This window comes from Nanorana parkeri, unplaced genomic scaffold, assembly GCF_000935625.1.
Source record: "Nanorana parkeri isolate BGI_ZX_2015 unplaced genomic scaffold, ASM93562v1 scaffold185, whole genome shotgun sequence".
Classification (NCBI taxonomy): domain Eukaryota; kingdom Metazoa; phylum Chordata; class Amphibia; order Anura; family Dicroglossidae; genus Nanorana; species Nanorana parkeri.
In genome coordinates this window covers 1,171,449-1,192,207 of record NW_017306453.1, presented here as the reverse complement: position 1 = coordinate 1,192,207, position 20,759 = coordinate 1,171,449, and the positions used below count along the sequence as shown (strand labels likewise).

Below are 20,759 nucleotides of genomic sequence, written 5' to 3'. Positions count from 1 at the left end.
TATATATATATATTTGCAAATTCTATATGCAGCATCTGCACATTATTTGAATTATTTTCAGATACATTATAATTGATGCAAACTAGGAAAAAACAGAAAAGGATACTGTTTTGGAAGGATGCTGGTTCCAGAAAGACTTCATTTCAAACTTGCATGGCAAATATTTATTGATGTAGGTGTCACATCACCGTCTCAAATGCAAAACATGGGTTCTGTCATATTCAGTGCCGACCATTTAAAGAGATTGTTTCCAAATGCCTTGTAAAAGACCTTGATCATGAATTGCAAAACCCATTACAAGACCTGCTTTGACTTGCCAGAGGCAGTGGCAACCCTTCAATGCTCAAACCACATGCTAATTGTGGAGTAGTGATGTCATTCTTAGTTAAGCTGTATAGATTCAGCTTCACTGTGCTGGTGCCAACTAAGACTTAAACTGTTTTTCCATTTTTGCAGTGAAATTTGAGGAAACCCCTCTATATGTTTGCTATGTGTTCCTATTCCCACAACATACCAAAACATAATTTAAAAAGATGGTTTTTTGCTGCAGGCAACATGGCTGAATCCAGGATTTTCTGAGCACATTCACAGTGATCTGTCCTTAGGACTGAAATTTGAGGATTGTGTTTCTCATTAACTCCATTAGTATACAATGGAGAAGCAAGGGTTGTACATTCTTTAACCCTTCACTGCCCATCCTAACATTACAAAAGAAGGAGAAGCATGTAGAAATTTTAACCCTTAAGAAGCCAATAAACTTTATCCCCCAAAAAAAGCAATTTAAACTGCAAAAAGCATTTTTGATTTTTTTTTTTAAGCTTATGCTATGTGAATGGGAATATGTAACAAATATAAAATAGGTGTTTTCCCAATTTAGCTGCAAAAGTGGAAATACGCTTTATACATGTTTAAAACAAGTAATGGACCACATGACAGGCCCTTTTAATGAATTGAAGTTTACATTTCTGTAGTTGTTCAGAAAGAAAAAAAAGACCACCAACATATCATTTATAATGCAGACACACAAACACATTGGGGGTTAACCGATTATCGGATCTACTGATAATCTGAGCCGATATTCATAACATTTTAAATGATCAGTATTGGTCTTAAATTGACCAATATTACTAGGGATGCACAGATACTTTTCGAGTACCAGTGCAGATACTTGGCATTTTCATGAGAACTACCAGGGTTGCAGCGGTTGCAGCTGGGACCTGGCTCTGGCCCTCCACCACTGTCCTGAAATCATTAGTCTGTATTGTTTTAGAAAAACTGTCACATGACAATAAACAAAAATGTATCAGTACTCATACTTGTAAGTACTCTGCAAGTACCAGTACTCGTACTCGCAAAACTGGTATCTGTGCATCCCTTTATTTATATTTATAAAAACAAAATCGTACATTAAAACAGAGATGTACAAATCCCAGGAGCTCCGTGTGCTCCTTACAAATGACAGCTGCCTCCTAACTTTTTCTCTAGTGTAGTCTTGGAGCTCAAAAGTAACGGTACATGTACTCATACTTGTACCGAGTACTGTACTTGGTATCTGTGCAACCCTAGATATTACCGATACCAACAGTGAAGGGGAGCCTTCCCTGCCCCTCGTGGCCCCATTCGTCTGCAGACGTCAGCTGCATGTAAACAGCAGGCACTAGGCTGGAGCAATAGTCAGCCTGCTATTGACTATTTCAAATTGCAATAGCAGGCTGGCTATTGCACCCACCCACTGCCTGCTGTAAACTCAGGTTCGCTTCTCTGCTGATTGACAGCAGGGTGTGGGGGGTGCAATAGTCAGCCTGCTATTGCAATAATCTCTAGTTATAGGGATACAACACTCTGTCCTTATCTCTGAATAGTGCTCCTGCATTTTCATTCTGTCCTACATACTTCTGTTTGAGACTACAAGTGGCTGTTGCAGGTTACAGTGTCCAGGTATGGTCCACTGTTGTCATCATCTGGAGACCCACCCTAAAAAAATGCTATGCAACCATCACTGGAGTGCTTACATGTAGACATAAAGTGGCTGAAAATAGGCTGCAGGAGATCAGCAGTAGGGATGAGCTTCAGGTTCAGAGTGATCATGCGTTGGACCCAAACCTAAACTGTTCGAGCTTTGATGAACAAACTAAATGGCCAGATTTGGACAGTTCATCTGTCCAAATCTCTGGCTACTTCACCCAAAAGATCTTAGATCTTATACTGGACAGGAAACTCAGGAAAATGGAGCTAAGAGAGTTGGATCCAGCTGTTCAGAAACAATGTAAAGAAATACTTTGCTGGGCAATTTATATTTGTTTGATCTGGATTAATTCTTGAAAAAACAAGTTCTTTTTTCAATAAAAAGGCAAAGTTTGATTGAAATGTAATCCAGAAAGTTTAGAGTGTATGTGTTTCAATATGCTGAACTTATATTACAGAAAATGCTAATATATGGAACCTGTTATGCTACGTGATGAACATGCTCTGATCCCAGTAAACTAAAAATACAGATGTGATGCAACTCTGCTTTTATGTGCATCCACAAAGAAAGAAATTGGTCACTGCTGCTTTAGAATTTTCAAGAACAGTGATAATAAAATAATGTGCTTTTATTCAGCTTTAAACCTATTTCTTCGGTACTTGCTTTATAAAACTATACATTTTACAACTGAACAGCAATAAAATAGCAAACTATAACTACAATGAGTGATGTTTATTTAATATGCCAAGGAACTGTCAAAAAGCTGCCACCAGCATCATTGTTGTTGTTATTATATATGTGTAATTCTTATTACACTTTTTAATGGGTAATGTACCCTTGCACACATGCTATACTACTTGCTACAAAGTTAAACTCTCAGCAAGTTAAAAAAAATTCCTGATACAGAACAAGGTATGTATAACACCACTGTAACCCTACTGTCAAATGCAAAGGATAGTGTACCGTGTCTAGTACTAGGGTTACCGTGAGCCCTGTTCCTTGTGCTGGGAAATGAAATACTAAAAGCTGAACACTGAGCAGTTATAAAACAAAACACTATTTAATTTAGTTGTGTCATTCTTTAAAATTAATCAGGTTTGTTTTTTACATACAACTAGGACAAGTACCTGAATCTGTCTTAATATCAGGTTCATCTTATCCCCTGTACAGCAGCACTCAGGCTGGAAAAGGAAGCAGCAGCATTAGGAGATAATCAGGCTCTGCTGTACGCATATGTTCTGACAGGGAATATGCAGACAGGAGGAGAGAGCAGAGCAGATTGAGCATAGCTGATAAATTATTGGTGTTTTGTTGTCCAATAATAAAGCAGCAGGGGAGTGACACCACTGTATTTCTTAAAGTTAATCTAAATAAAGGGACATACATTTAATATAATGTAGCTTACCAGTCCTTAGTTGAGGTAGCTTTATTAGTTTTCTAATGTTAGGCTTTTTTTGGGCCTAATGATCCTGCCATTATACTTACCCACTGTACAGTCTCTATGGAGAAGCAGCATTGTTACCCTAGGCAGATCTCCTGTTTTTGACCAGTGAGCTTGAGTGAGCTTGGAGCGGTGGCTAGTTTACAACACACACAGGGACAATGGGGAAGAAAAGTAGCCACCCTCCAGAAGGAAGGACAGTGTCAGCACCAATTCAGAGATGATTTGAGGATCTACAGCTGAGTGATACACAAATAAGATACATTTTTGTTAATAGTTAAGGTGCACACAAAGTTAAAAACACATTGCTTTTTGGCAAATCTAATAGAAATGTTTCTGTACTTTCAGAAAATGTACTTAGCCTGAAAGAAAGACAATTCATGCAGCTCCCCAATCTCAGGACTTTTAAGCTGCAAAATATTACATTTTCATTCTTTGGTTTAGACGCTTTCATTCTTACAGAACAAGGCATCACTCATCTGACAGTACATAGTTTACATATACAGTATGTATTTAAGCTGTGTATTTAGCTGTTTGCCTTGATTACAGCTTTACAAGCCCACAAGCCTTTTACAAAATGTGGGCTGAATTCTAAAGAGGTTTTTTTTAATTTCTATATTGGTTAATTATAACAGTGACTACAAAAAGGGAGCATTCTTAGGCAGAAAAACTAAACACAAAGTAAGTTTTTGAAGTATATTCTGTAAATTAAAAGAAAATTAATCTAAAACTGAAAATTCACTGCTGGGTTAACTTTAGTGTGTGTTAGGATCCAGAGCGCCTCTAGGTGGTACTGTGAGGATCCAGGATTTGGCTGTTACTGAGCCCAAGTAACGGCCAAATCAACCACACGGGGACCTGCTCGCTTTCTGAGGTATTCCAGTGTCAAAATGAGTCGCTAGTGTGGCTATTAGAGGATGATCCAGATGAGTTTTTTGAGCATTACTCTGCGTGTTCTCGGGATACTTTCTTGGAATGTTTCCATGCAGTGCAGCTCCTTGTTGACCATGGGGTTTGTGCAGATACCTTTGCCCAACCCCTGCTCCAGACGTGGTCTGGCCAATGGTCCATGCAGGCTAATCCCCACTCCAGGTCCCGATCGGGTTTAACCAGGTTGCCCAGGACTACCGCAGTGACTCCTGCTACTCATAATCAGACCAACTCCTGGTTTTCCCCAGCATCAGCTCCAGGCTGCCACTCGGCTGCGTCTGTTCCCAAGGCCACCCAGCAAGAATCTTCACGTCTCCTGGCTACATCTCAGCCGGACTTGGAGGATCTTGAGGAATGGACTGATTGTTCAGAGGCGGAGGATTGTAGTGACTGCTCTGAGGATGAGACTGTGGATGACCGTTTTAGATATTCAGGGTTCGTACCAGTCCAGCCTTTTCCCGTTCCAGTCCTGCCAGTTCGCCGCTCCTGTTGGAGACGATCCTGTTGCTGTTCGGGACAGTCCTGTTGCTGTTCGGGACGTTGCCGTTGGAAACAATCCCATTCCTGTTGGAGACGATCCCGTTCCTGCCGATCCAGTTCCGGTTCTAGGCAGTCCAGACGATACTGTACCTGTTCGGGACGATCCTGTTCCAGTCGATGCCGATCCAGCTCCTGTTCCAGTCGATGTTCCGTCTGATCCAGCTCCTGTTCCTGTCGATGATGTTCTGTCCGATCCAGCTCCTGTTCCTCGCTGATGATCCCGTGCCTGCTGCCCAGCTCCTGGTCTCCGATGATCCCGTGCCTGCTGCCTAGCTCCTGGTCTCCGATGATTGCGTGCCTGCTGCCCAGCTCCTGGTCTCTGATGATCCCGTGCCTGCTGCCCAGCTCCTGGCCTCCGATGATCCCGTGCCTGCTGCCTAGCTCCTGGTCTCCGATGATCCCGTGCCTGCTGCCCAGCTCCTGGTCTTTGAAGATCCGGTGCCCGAGTTCCAGCTCATCGCCTCTGACGATCCGGGGCCCGAGTTCCAGCTCATTGCCTCTGACGATCCCGTGCCTGGTCTCTGACGATCCCATGCCCGATGCCCGACTCCTGGTCTCTGACGATCCCGTGCCTGCTGCCCAGCTCCTGGTCTCTGATGATCCCGTGCCTGCTGCCCAGCTCCTGGTCTCCGATGATCCCGTGCCTGCTGCCCAGCTCTTGGTCTCCGATGATTGCGTGCCTGCTGCCCAGCTCCTGGTCTTTGAAGATCCGGTGCCCGAGTTCCAGCTCATCGCCTCTGCCGATCCGGTGCCCGAGTTCCAGCTCATCGCCTCTGCCGATCCGGTGCCCGAGTTCCAGCTCATCGCCTCTGCCGATCCGGTGCCCGAGTTCCAGCTCATCGCCTCTGACGATCCGGGGCCCGAGTTCCAGCTCATTGCCTCTGACCATCCCGTGCCTGGCCTCTGACCATCCCATGCCTGATGCCCGGCTCCTGGTCTCTGACGATCCCGTGCCCGATGCCCAGCTCCTAGTCTCTGTTGATCCCCTGCCCAATGCCCGGCTCCTTTTCTCTGACGATCCCGTGCCCGATGCCCGGCTCCTGGTCTCTGACGATCCCGTGCCCGATGCCCGGCTCCTGGTCTCTGACGATCCCGTGCCGGATGCCTGGCTCCTGGTCTCTGACGATCCCGTGCCCGATGCCGGGCTCCTGGTCTCTGATGATCCCGTCCCCGATGCCTGGCTCCTGGTCTCTGACGATCCCGTGCCCGATGCCCGGCTCCTGGTCTCTGACGATCCCGTCCCCGATGCCTGGCTCCTGGTCTCTGACGATCCGGTACCTGCTGCTCAGCTCTTCGCCTCCGCTGATCCAGTGCCTGCTGCCAGGATCCGGGTGGCTGGCTGAACGCGCTGTCGGTCCTAGTGGCCCCCCATGTTTCATTGCGGTGGTCTGCCCGCTGAAACCCAGGCTCCTTAGTGCTGGGGGTGTGCCCTACGGAACCCTGGTACACATCGCCTTTCTGTTGGGTCTTCTGCTGGCCTGTGGAGACTTCTTCCGGATCCAGGTGGTGGACTGCTCGGCCTGATGCCTGACCCTGGCGGGGTGGGTGCTTGGCTGGTCCCTGAACTTTGGCCCTGGACCTCGGTGGTGCAGATGGACTTTTGTGGAGCGTCCGGAGCCCGCTCCTTGAGGGGGGGTACTGTTAGGATCCAGAGCGCCTCTAGGTGGTACTCTTAGGATCCAGAGCGCCTCTAGGTGGCGCAGGAGCTGAGACCTGCAGCTCCAGTGCTCACCTGCGGGTGTTTCCCAGCTGCCAGTACTTAGCCATCAACTGGTGCTTCCTGGGAGGATATTTAAACCCTCCCTGCAGTCAGGATGATGGCTCAGTATCGTTTCCTGTTTCCTGAAACTTGAACCCTGAGTCCCCAGTTCCGGTGAACCCTGCTTTCCGTCCAGAGTCCTGTTACCAGTCCTGTACCCTGTTTGTGTCCCGAGCCCGCTTACCCATTTGCAGTCCTAAATACCTCTTGTTGCCATTACCTGCCTTTCCTCCTGTTGCCATTACCTGCTTGTAGTCTGGTTGATGTTACTTATTTATGTTTGCTTTTGGGTGTTGTTTAGTTTTGCTGTTTATTAAACTGTATATAATACATTCTGCCCTGTCCATTGTGGTCATAAGTGTTTGGTCTGCCTGTGTGGGTACCTGCACAGGTGTGGGGTCACCTGTGCCGGTATCCCTGACAGTGTTTTTCAAAAATTACCAAAGTGGTTTCAACACCAACATGTTAATAATGAGGTAAATGGTACTAAAGAGAGAAGACCCAAAAACTTCTTACTAGTAAAGCTTGATTGTTCATGTTCATAGTATTTGACATAGTATTTGAGGTTGAATAAAGACATTAGTCCATCAAGTCCAACCTATTAGGATCTCATTCTAGGAGTACCCGTACCCCTGTATATTACGGTCCCTTAAGAAATCGTCCAAAAGTTTCTTGAGCAATTCCACATTATTTGCTGAAATCACCGCCTGTGGCAGTGAGTTCCAGACCCTAACTGATCTTACTGTGAAGAACCCCCTTCGCCCCTTGTGCTGGAATTTTTTTTCCATCAATTTTAGGTGATGGCCTCTAGTTTTTGTAACGGTTCCCGCTGCTCCAACCCCCCCTCCTCAGCCTGACCCCCCTCCACGACAGCCTGGTGCGTTAAGTCCAGACTCTTTTCCATGTTGTTTATGTTCTACAAATGGAATACGCTAATGTACACATGGGATTTCCAGACATAAAAGGTTTCTTCTCAAATTTTAACATGTAAGAAAGCCGACTTTACAAATGTAAAATTATTATTCATTGTTCTATACTACATTTTTTATACAATCTGCTTCTGGAATAAAAAAATGTATTTCCTAAAGGGGGCCCACTTTTTTATTATTGCAATGTCTTGAAGCAGTCTTGATTTCCAATTGTAAGAACTACTAATGTAAAAATCCACCAGTTACCCCTACTAATAATATAATTGTATCTGTATTCAAGCAGAACACTGCTACCTCAGCCCTGTACTCTGAATATTATACTGGAATAGATTAAAGAAAACCAGGAAATGTAAAATTTGACCTTTGCACTGCAAGGTTCAATTGCTCATTTTGGTCTAGGGGCCAAAATTAGGAAATATATACTCACCTGATCCTTGGTCTCAATTGGCTGCTGGACTGGTCCCTGCAGCCTCTTCTCCTCTGTGCTCCAGCAGTCTAAGGACCCGTGCAGGGGTATAACTAGAAATCACAGGGCCCAATAGCAAAATGTTGTATGCCCCCTGTTTCTTAAGACCCCATCCGCAACCTTCCCCCCACCAAAAAAAAAAGTAATGCCATTGACTCAAGGGATCACATACACAAAGTCTCCTTGCATTCTGGGGTGGGAGGGGCAAGGCAGTGCCATTCATTTCAATGGAACTGCATACACACAAAACCACACAAAAATAGTGCATGCACAATTGTTTGTGATTGCAGCACACTTAAATGCAGGGCATTGTGTTACCATGTGTTCTTGTGCAGCCGATGACATGAATGGCACTGAAACACCCCCTCCCACCCCAAAACCCAAGGAGACTTTGTGTATGCTATCCCTTGCATTCTGGGCAAAGGTGTAAACGACCCTTTAAGATTACAGCAGTCAGAGGAGCCACAGTGTAAATAGAAGACACTGGGTTTTAGGGTTTATTCACACCAGTTACAGTGCGTTCCAGAGTGTTAGCGCTACGGTGTGGGAGACCACACTGCATGCATGGGGTGTGGCTGCGGTGCCATTGACTTCACTGCACCATGATGGCCCCTCCCGCCCCAGAACAAAGGGGGGAGTTTAATGTGTGATACAGTCTAATGCAGCTGCATCAGAGTGAAGACACAGAGGGACATTCCAATGCCAAAGTGAAGAGCAAGATAGATGAGTGCTCACTGACACAGCACTGAGAATCAGGTATGTATTATGCTGCATCTCCAATGTTTGCCTCATATCAGTGATATTTCTTCTTCCAAGTTGGTTTAGAGCTGTACATATTTAAAATAAATAGCTAGTGGATATCAAACACATTATAAGTTCTGATGTGGGAACAATATCAACTAATGAAGGAAGTGCAATACAAATGAGTAATGGAAATTAGATCATTTATACTTTAATTAAATTTAGAAACATGTTGAGGCTATTTAACAAAAGGCAGAAACACAAACAGAGTAAAGCTTTACTCATATACCTATTATTCCCTTTGAGTTTGAACCACACTTTACAAGATCCAAAATGTTAGTCTATCTCTGTAAAAAAAATTTGATAGATGACCAACCTGCCTAGTTGCTCACAGTGTTCCAGAGCCAGCTGTCAATCATGCAGCTGGATGGATCTCGACAGTAATGTCGGGATCCATCCCGGCTGCGGCGATCTCAGTATACCGCGAGCTGTAGCTCGCGATATACTGAGCTTTGGGTGACGGGAGGACGATAGTTTGTGTCCTCCCGTGACCCTTAGGAGAACTATGGGGAAAAACACTTATCCCACAGTTCTCCTTTAAACTTCCAGACTGTAAAAGTAAGTATAATTTTAAACATATTATGGTTTCAATAGTGTACAATTTTGGGTGAACATATCATTTAAATTAAATTATCTGTCAGCACTTGGCTTTTCTCCTACCACTTACTATTAGAAATTAGTAAATTAATTTACTTGGATTGAAATGACCCTGGTGTCAACCTGCAAATTAAAGTTAAGCTGCTTCCTGTAATAAGTAATGTAAATAATTACCTCTGTGTAGTGACATGGAGATTGACAGGAGGAATCTGTGAGTGCTGCTGGGAACGAAAGAGAGCAAGACTACTGCAAGTGTTGGTTGGTTCCCCAGAAGACTTTGGTGGATCATTCCTAATCAATGGATCGGCGTTCCATTGTGTTGGAAGCAGAAGAAGTAAGTATTTACATTGTTTTTTTAAAGGGAGATTGTGTAATAAAACACCCCACATGCCACAAGTGTGATAGTTTCATGTTTTGCTGTTATAAACCATATGATGTTCAGCATTAGACATGTGGTTTAACAAGTGGGTCTAAAATAATTTGGCTCCCCTCAAAGCACCAGCTTGATGCTGGTGATACTGACACCTGGTTTCTGTGCACCACCAGTGCCACAGATAAGAGAGATGGCTTAATACTTCCTGTTTAGTGAGTGGGTAATGAACCAACTTCTTGATATTAATAAAAATAGATTGCAAACTAATTTTTGTTAAAATAATAATTATTATAGTTAAAAGGGGTGTTTTATCAACACTGGCTTGCACCAGATCCAGATCTACTAGATCAATGTTGTTAAATTACTTAAGGAGTAGAGAATATTCACTTAGTAAATAATGAAGCTGTGTTCACTGTGACTACTCAGTCATGTGCAAAGTACATTTAAAAAAAAACAAGATTTGGCTTGAATATGATTGGATGACTGACATGAATGGAGTGTCACCTTTTCCAGTATGCTAAGCAAACATCCACTTTGAAAAGTGAGAATTTAGTAATTCTTAAATCTACATGGTTTCTGAGCAATAAGCATACTTTATCAAAAGTGTACAAATGTAAAGCATCCAATAATTTTCTAAATATTTCTACATAATGTAATTATTTCCATGAATTCTTCCATGTGATGAAACTAAAAAAAATAACTGTTAATTAGAAAATTGTATTTGATCCATAATACATAAAACCTTTTGTTACAAAAATCTAGGGAGCTAGAAAGTGTCATTGTTTGCATTTTCAGAATAAAAACCTACACACTAATATCTATACAATTTATATTTCTTCTGTCACTATAGATCAGGGTGATTTGACCTTTCTGAACATTTTTAATCTGCATTATTTACAAATCAAAACTGTAAGACAGATTACTTATTATATGGTGACCTTTACAGAGCTATGGAATTCTAAATTCACATCTGTGTGAGTGTCACTTGGATAACTTTTGACGTATGGTAGATTACATGTTCTTCATAAGAGTCTGAACTTTGAACTGTAGAGGGAAGGCTGTGATCTGACGGGTCTATTACAGATTATGTCAGCACAATACATGAGGAATAGTTAATCTTTATATTGAAGTATTAGTGAAGTAGAAGAAAACACATTTTATTTTACTGTCTTTTTTTAATAAGTATGTTAATTTTACTTTTTAAATATATCCATTTAACTGATCCATGTGAAAGGCAGTCAGATTTTTTACGTCACCTGTTCCATATCTGAATTAGACAGGAGAGTCAGTTCAGCTTCATACATGTGTTTATGTTCCTATGGCCAAAAATTATAATGTTTTTTCTATTCTGAAACGGCTGTGTCAGAATAAAGAAAAAAAATGAAAAAGCAGTGTTTCTCTCCTTGGCGGCTGGGTGCGGGAGACTCCCGGAGCGACCGGGAGAGTTTTTTTTCGTTTTTTTGACGGCAGCAGAACTGCCAGCAAATAGAAAACAGTTGGGCGGAGCTAGCTGTCACTGCTAGCTCTGCACAATAGTTTTCTATTTATTTATTTCTACTTTTTAAACTATTTTTCTGTTCTGCTCGGTACCACAGAGGGACCGAGCAGAACAGCCGAGCTATTCACTCACTGCTGTTCGGCATCTATAAGAATAGACCGCAGCAAGTAGCCTGCCGCAGGTTCGGCTTAGCCAATCCAGATGTTGGATTGGCTGAGTCGAACTCCTTCTGCACTTCGGGTCGGCCGAACATGCTGAGCATGTTCAGCCGACCCGAAGCCACCTGATGTACGGCTGATTTCAGCCGATATATGGCTGAAATCAGCTGTACCAGCCTGAAGTGAATAGCCAAACAGCGTTCGGCTCACTTCGCTTTAGGTCGGTCATTCACTCGGCTGCCTACGGCAGCTTAGTGAATAGACCCCAGAGTGTACACAGCAAGTGTCCGCCATCTAACTGTTATGTACCTGGCTGGAGACCGAGCTGATAAGGGGGATACCCATACCTCTCTTGTCCCACACCTCTGGAGATGGCAACGGGGATGTAAGGATGTGGAGTGGAATAGGCACCAATGCTGATGACAGGACAAAGTTTCTGAGCACTCTTGAGAGCGTAGAACAGGTGACCGAATCTGCAGGACCAGGAAAACCACAGAAACCCCTGGATGCTGGAGCCAATGAGTGATGTGTTATAGGTGAGCATGGACTGGATATGTAGGCACCAGACAGATTTCGGGAAGCTTAGTCAGAACTATAAAGGAAGGGGTTTTCTATTTTTTTCTTTTTCCTATAGTTCAGGTTGAAATTGTACCTAAACCTAATGCATGGCCATTAACATGCAGTGCATTGTGCTTTTCATGCATTGTGTAAAGGCAGCATGTTCATTTTAAATTGCAAGCCTGCATGTGGCAGAGGTAAAAAAAAACTGAACCTGCACCATGTTTTTAAGGCAGCGCACAACTCACAACAAATATGCTGTGGTTCTTTTAAGCATGGGTGCTTTGCAGGCTACTGTACTTGTTTATTGGGGAACTATTCCAAATGAATGGTGCTGCAACACAAAACAGGTGTGTGATTCTCTGGCAGTTGGTGCCAGAGCATGAATCTCTGAGGCAAGATAATTGTTGAATCTGTTACCATATTGATAGCATAAGAAAGGTAATGTAGAGATCCTTGTGACCCATTTGTGAGTGAACTGAGACAGCAATGCACCACAACCTTATTTCCCCTTTATCAACAATGAAATGTTATTGATCATATTTCTGCAGGATTTTCTTGTATGTGGTTTTTATTCCTCATCCTGCCTTTGTTGAACCTGAGGGCATGTGAGAGCCCACCAGTGAACAGAAACTTCAGGGAATAGAGCGGAAAGTTAGCTGCACAGGAAAGCTCTGCCAAGCAACTGTTTGAATAATTTTCCATTGTACTGTTAGAAAACCCCTGTAGTGGTTAACCTTATCAGTGTTTAACCTTATTGCTCTAAGCTCACTCCTGTGATAGACTATAATTTCAATACAATTAGTAAACTTAACGTGGCATTATAATCCATCACAGGAGTGAGCTTGGAGCGGTGGCTACTTTAAAACACACACAGGGACCATGGGGAACAAAAGTAATCACCCTACTGAAGGAAGGACAGTGTCAGCATGAATTCAGAGATGATTTGAGGATCTACAGCTGAGTGATACACAAATAGCATACATTTTTGTTAACTTGAATGCATTTTTTAAGATTTGCTCCTGAGTTTAGTTTCACTTTTAGGATCGGATTTTTTTATTGATCTGAATGGAATTTCCAATACTAAGGGGGTTATTCACAAAGCTAGCTGAAGGATCAGCCATAGCTCCGCCTGATCCTTCTTCTAGCTTCAGCTGCCACGATATTCACTATAGCCCGTACAGCTCTCGAAGGTGGCCATGCGGCTCAGCCAAGCCAAAGGCGTATGCTTTGGCTTGACTGAGCCAAAGCGGCAGCCGAAGCCCAGTTGCAATGACAGATCAGCGTCCCCAGGTGACCTGGGGATAATGAACTGTCATTAAACAATGACAACTGGGCGGAGCCGGCCATGATGTCATGATTGGCTCCGCCCGGTTGTTATTCATTGGCTGGGACCTGCTAGAAGACCCTAGCAGGTCTCGTCCAATTGTTGTTTTTTTAATTATTATTTTTTAAAATATTTCTTTTTTTAACATTTATTATTTATTTACATTTTTAAACCTTTTTTTCTACTTTTTTCCCCGAAGTTTAGGTACCACGAAGCTTAGGTACCACTGATGTACTGAGCAGAATAGCTGAGCCAAATGCTGCTCGGCGGCATTCAACCCCAATGTGAATAGGGGCAAACGGTAGTGAGTGAGCTGCCAGAGCTTCGGCTCAGCTGATCCAGATGTTAGTTCAGCTGAGATGAAGTCCTTCTCCACTTCGGCTCAGCCGAACATGATGTACAGCTGAAATCAGCCGTACAAGCCTGAAGTGAATAGCCAAACAGTGTTCGGCTCACTTCACTTCGGGTGGGTTATTCACTCGGCTGCCTTCGGCGGGTTTGTGAACAACCCTATAAAGAGTGGAACATGTTCAATTTTCACTTTGAAAGGGAATTTTCAGTTAGCTTAGTGAATTTGGTGAAAATTCACTTCGCAAAGAATACCCAATTGCGTGCAAAGAAAATAAAAAAAAAAACCAGTATCTTTGCTTGCACATGATTGGATGATGGAAGTCAACAGAGCTTCTCCTCACTCACTAAGCTAATAGGCTATCATCATACAATGAGGCATGCATAAGGGCGAGTACTATATCCCAGTAATCATTATTATACAAAAGAGAAGAAAAAAATTGACTTTTAAGGTACTCCAAGGATCACAAAATGATATTTGTATAAAATATAACAAGTTTTAGTTAAACATATTTAAAACATGTACTTTAAAATTATCTCAATTTAGAAACATTGGATTTAGCCGCATCCTCCCACATATTATCTTAGTATTAGCAATACTGTTTACAGTATGTTACATATCAGTTTTCTTTTCATGTTGCAATCCAGTGGGAGGACGACAATTAACTTTTCTCCACGCATTTAACAGAGACCTGCTTCTTCAGGAGTAGGCTACAATCTCTCTATAAAGAGTTCCAATATTTAAAAAACATTAGTTAATTTCAAATCTGTGTCAGTAAATGTATTGATCATTACACTTCATCAGATTAAATAGACTTACAATAGTATCTTAAAATGGCAGTATCACTGCTATCCACCTTCTAACTATGGGCACGGACGGGGAGGGACAAAGGGGAGTCAACAGGACCCCACCATTGGGGCCAGGACAGTGAGAAACATTCATATAAATCCAGATATTCTATTGAGTAATAACACATCAAGATCTTCTTTATATCCTATAAGTTGGACCTATAAAAGCCAATAGATGCAGATCCTAAATGTATGCCTATATAGATACATATGCCCTTCTCATGTGGCCCTAAAGACCACAATTTATTCCATTACCTGATGACATTCATTTAAATCATCACTGCATATTCTGTAGTCAGCAATTTGGGCTTCAAACAACCCCTACAGGTAAAAAACATATGTTAGCCCAGTGTTTTATTTTCAAGTAAAAACGAATACACAGTTATAAGGCATAGTAATCATATTTGTCCAACAATAATCTCTTTTCTTAGGGGTACGCACATATAGTGCATAAAGCTTCTTTACATAAGTGTAGCCCAACAAAAAAAATGAAAATACATGAGTCCTCCACTTAACAAACATGTGTTCAAATCTCTCCTCTCTTTCTTTATCCCAGTCCACTTGAAAGTGTCCATGTTTCTTCCCCTTATATATCCCTCCACGCCAGATGCCAAAATGCCTATTATGATGTCACGTTCGGCATGGGGGTCAGTTGCACATGCGTGCGTGCATTTGCTCAAAATGACACTTGAAGCGCATGCACATAAAGCAGGGCTTTCAAAGTATAGATCTAAGGGAGATGACTCACATCCTCTCATGGAATCACTATGACACTGCAGTCAGGGTCATTAACCCCGCCTATACCACAATACCAATGTCATAACCACAGTTAACTGGTCTACCATCGATCTGTCAAAGCAAATCTAACCAATATCAATGCGGTTTGTATATTCTGTGTCAATACCTTCTATGTAGCCTACGCCTCATATAGACCGTCCACGCCCATGGTCAAAAACAAAGCCGCAGATATCACCACAAAAACAATATTTGTAATTCACAATAATTATATTATGTTAAGTCTTGATTCGTTTATAGAAAGCATTCTTATACATGCATTAATAATACATCATTTTATATGTCTGTTTTATAGATGCAACCTTCAGTTACTATAAAGACTTCACTCCCTTATTTTTGGAATAGGAAAGGTTTATAGCTGATAACCTCATTTAAGCCTGGGGGTTTTGTGGCCTGTAGCATGTATATAAATCTAGTTAACCTTCTGCGTCGGTATCACCTCCCCAATTACTTTCATGTACTCTTTCTAGTACTCTAAATTTCATACATGATGCATCAAAGTTGTGTATTAACCCTATATGGCGACTAATGGAGGTAAATGTAATACCTCTTGATATTAGATATACATGATCGTATATCCTGCGACGCAGTTGTCTTTACCTTTTTTCTACATAAAAGGAACCACAGCTGCAGGTCATAAGATATACCACAGCTGTGGTTGAACAATCCACAAAGTGTTTAGAAATACATTTTCTTTTATTGGGCAAAATGAAACTGCTTCCTTCTTGCACCCATTGGCAGTAGGTGCATTCACCACATTTGTACGTGCTTTTTCTAGCTCCGTCACAGGCAGCGGTGTATTTACCTTTGCTGCTGCCCTAGGCAAGGCAGCATCGCCGCCCTCCACGAATCTGCCGCTCCAGGCAAACACCTTGTTTGCCTCGCGGCAGATACGCCCCTGATCACAGGCATCCCCTCGTTTTGATCCTACATAATGGCTACCTGTTACATTGTCTCTAATAGATTTTTTCACTAAGCTAAGATAAAATTCCCGTGCAAAGTGAACAGCCTATTTGCCTGTAGTAAATCAACCCCTATATGTACTATATATACTTGTCTTTTAAGGATCTTGCCTCTTCTTTCCTCCTATAATACGTGGCAGCCATGTGATCTACTTGGCACCTATCGGTGATTTTCTGGTAGACCCTAATTGACAGGTTGCCTACCCCTGGATGAAAACATGACAGCTGAATGAGCATTGTAAATGTAATTCCTGAAAGAGTGTATGGAGATTTCTGATCATAGCATAGTCTTTGCTAATATGTCCACAATGACTAAGGAAAGAGATCAGAGGTGATAATTTGTTAATACCTTGCTGTCTTTTTTCTAATCATAATATATCCAAATAAATATATAGCCTTCAATATATGGAATCATTTAGGAAATATTCATATATATATATATGTATATATAGATAGATAGATATATATATATATATATATATCTATCTATCTATATATGCATATATATATATACATGCTTTTTGTATTCTATTCAACAATTATTAATGGATCAATTCATATTTTACTTCCTTTCACTAATATAATAAATGTAACTGCCCTTATTCTTATTGCTATCATTTGTTATGCTTTTTTAGAATAATTACTTAGGAAAAATCCCAAACTGTTTCACCAACCATGTTTAATTACATTTTGTTCAGGTGCATTGAGCTGCTTGGCTTAATATACACTCTCAGTTTAATCAAGTTTACATTTTGTCCTTATAAATGTTTCCCTTGTCAAAATTTGCTTCATTTTCCATGTGTATTTGTTTAGCCCCTTAAGCACACAATAATGTAAGACAAGACTTGCTGTGAATTTTTTTTTTCCAGTTCAAAAACTCGTAAAAGACTTAAACTTCATTTGCTGAGTTAACCCAAAGTTGGCCTTCAAATCCAGTTGCCATCTGGCTACCCAACCTCTTGTGACTATAGTTCATATGATTGTATCTTATGCCTCATTAGGCCAAAATTAACCTTATGATTGGGTTGTTACTGAACACCTGTCACAAATCAGGGACTTTGCAACTCTTTCTTAAAACAGAAGATAAATAATTTATATGGTTTTTGATTTACATATTTACAATCATTTCATTTTGTAATGTTTACTACCTTGTAATATGTTTGACATTTATTGTACATACACGTGCAAAGAAAATATATGTCTAAAACCACAAATGACTGTCTGTGTCATAGACTAAATTGACTCCTCTGGTTCCTAGTGGCTACTAACTAAGGGATGCTGTATATCTGTGGCATGCCCCTGGTGGCATACGTCTACAGTACATCCCCTAGAATCTTAACTTGTAAGTAAGACTACCTCTAACATGTAACCCTTTCTCCATCTAAGGGCTAAAATATAACCTTACCCCAAAATTTACTTTTATCCCTTAACCTCCCTAATAAAGTTTAATATTCAGTGTGTTTTCTGTGTATATAATAATCAAGCATTGTCAATGCTAAACCACTTTGTTCAATGTAATTTACTTTTTTCTTTTTCAAAAGCTTTCTTTAAGCTGGTTCCGAGAGAGAAGTAGAGGATTTATTGGCTTAAGCAGCACTTTATAAAACTACATTTCATTCAGATCTAAGAGATGCTTAGGGCCAGTGTCGATGGGCTTTTGTTTGCTTCAGAACTACTTCTTTCTTCATACTAGTCTATGGGAATGCAAAAGCAACTGAAGTAGGTTGATTTAAAAAATCAAAAGCTTTAAAAAATGTCTGATGCAGGTCAGAAGGGTGTCAACTGTAGGTCACAGCAGCAGCACAGGTTGTCAAGACTGTAGTGATTTTACTAAAGAATAATCAGCATTGTTACCCTGTTAAAGGAAGTTGTACTTCACAGATCTACTGGCAGGATCAGCAGGTAGTTATACTATACACTACTATACCTTACTGTACTATGCCATTTTTACTTTTGCCCATAGTTCCAGTTTAACTTACTTTAACCTGCATCTTACTCTAAATATAATCATTTAAACTAACTCCTAATACTAAGGTAATCTCTTCAAATCCATTTTTACCCTGTAATTGCTGAAACTAGGCTTTCCAGTGATGGGAACTGCTGGGGTGTCATGCAGGGTCATGCATCATCTGGTGGGTGAGTCCTTAACCTATACCCGTGCCCCACTCCAGGGTACCCCAGGTCATGCCTGCTGCCCTCCATTCTGAAAGGTGTTTTTGCCACCCCGTGCCTACTCCACATGGCCCATGCAAAAAAACGTTTGCGGCTTCCTGGAGCCAGAAAATGTGTGTGCTGTTATGACCCTGCTGGGATCCTTGGCAGCCATATTGGGACTCCCTAGGCATTCCCAGTACAGGCTGGGGTTGCCATCTTGCTCACCATGGCAGGATAAAAATGCAAGTGGCCATGCAGGTATAAATACACATCAATCCAGGTGCAAACAGACAGCCCATGACATCATAATGACGTAATTCCCGCCAAAATTCAAAAAGATAGACACACCCACATCAACACAGAAGAATTATATTAGTATTAAGTGCAAAAAAAAAGGTAAACAAGAACTCTTTTTTTTCAAAGGCTACATGTGTGTAAGGATCCCTGTCATTGGATCTACCTGTTGTCGATGCCGCAGTGTCCCCGGTTGCCATGGTCACCAATGTAGCGTGGAGAGCAGTGTCTGTTCCCCGTCGGGACACAGCAATGAACTGCGCATGCGCCGGAGGCCGCAGATCCGCCCCGGCGTCTCCTCGTTGCTAGGATACAGTGCAAGCGGCCAGGCTGTCATCCACGGCCGCTCCTCTGCTGGTAACAGACGGCAAGGGGGAGGCTGAAAGAACAAAGTGGCGAAGCATCTGAAATCCATAGGGTCAGAGGTCAACAGGCCACTTATGAGAAAAAATGAATGCCAAATGAAAAACATAGGATCAGGGGTCAATAAGCAAAAATACATCACAAGGCACTGAAAACAAGGGGGGTGGGGGGGGCTCAATCAAAAAAGGGGGTGAGAAAGAGGGGTAAAAGGCTAAAAGGCCTTATTTGGTTTGGATGGTTACGATTCGTAGTAGATCCCTACAGTCAGAGAGATGGTCCTAAAGGTGTACAGGACATAAAGGTGTACTGGACATAAAGCAATGGAAATATCATCAGTCCATAAGAAAGCATGTATAGGATATCGTACTGTTAAGTCCCCTTGGATGCATGGTCTCCAAAATATGTATCCAAAAAGCTTCCCTGCGTAGTAGTGCGTTGTTAGGGTTACCGCCCCGGGGTTTTTTTTGCACCTGTTCTATTACCATCGCACGTAGTTCATGTACCTGGTGATTGTGCATGGCAAAATGTATGGCGACCGGTTTGTTGGGGTCCATTTCCCTCCCGTTCTTTTTTTGTTTTATGGCCAATTTGATATCGCTTTTGTGCTTCTGATATCTCTTTTTGAAGGCATTAATTGTCTTGCCGACATACACTAATGAACAGGGGCACTTCAAGACATAAACACACGGTATTGCAGTTATAGTAGCCAGGGATTGCGTACTTCTTGCCCAAATGTGGGTGCATAAATGAGTCCCCCACTATAATAGAGTTGCAGATACTGCAATTAAAGCATTTGAAGCACCCTTTTCTAGTGCAGAAGTTAAAGCCTGGGGTTGAGTACTTATCTGTCGGATCTGCCTTAACCAAGCGGTTTTGAATAGATTTGTTTTTGGAAAAGGTGACCCGTGGTATCTGTTTTACAATAGGGGCTAGTGTCCTATCAGCCTGGAGAATGGGATTATTTCTACCCAGAGTTCTCCTGATGTCACATGTCTCAGAGTTAAATGTAGTAATGAATGTGGTCTTATCCACACTAGTACCAGTTTTGGGTGTGTGTAGTCTTTGTCTCGCACATTCCAATGTGCGTTTCAAAATGTCCTCAGGGTATCCCCTTACATGAAACTTGTGGTGCATAGCCCTGAGTTGGATCTCACAGTCATCATGGTCCGAACAAATGCGCATAACTCTTAGGAACTGAGATATCAGAAGAGTGTCTTTCAGTCTACCAGGGTGTGCGATTTGGTAGCTAAGGAGTGTGTTGCGGTCTCTGGGTTTGCTATAGAGCAGGGGTGGCAAACTCAAATTCATCGGGGGCCGCATCAGCAGTATGGTTACCCTCAAAGGGCCGGTTGTATAGGACTATGCATCTACTCTTTATTATCATAAAAATAGTGATCATGGTGTCCTCAATAAAGTTCTCCTGTGGACGATACCAGCAGTCTGCAACCCTCCTTTTCAACTGGCATTACAACTTCCCTGGATCCCCCTGCTCTTCCGGGCAGAGGGGGATACAACGAGCCACGGGGGGGCGGAGCCGCTGTGACAGAACGGACGAGCAGTGAGGGGAGAGAGAGGCGCCGGCTGTCAGATCCTGGCCGAGCGTCTCTCTCTCTCCTCACTGCTCTGCATTAGTTAGTGACAGCGGCTCCGT

At 42.3% G+C, this 20,759-nt stretch overlaps 1 protein-coding gene across 2 annotated transcripts in view; it reads left to right on the top strand.

Moving 5' to 3' along the window:
* GALNTL6 (polypeptide N-acetylgalactosaminyltransferase-like 6) overlaps positions 1-20,759 on the top strand; it is a 996,922-nt gene that overhangs the window by 175,907 nt on the left and 800,256 nt on the right. The window contains exon 4 of one of the 2 annotated variants that reach the window (XM_018555137.1): positions 7,242-7,262. The exons of the other annotated variant lie outside the window; for it this stretch is intronic. Coding sequence (XP_018410639.1) covers positions 7,242-7,262 — 21 coding nt within the window. The remainder of the gene's footprint in view (positions 1-7,241; positions 7,263-20,759) is intronic. 2 annotated transcript variants of the gene reach the window in all.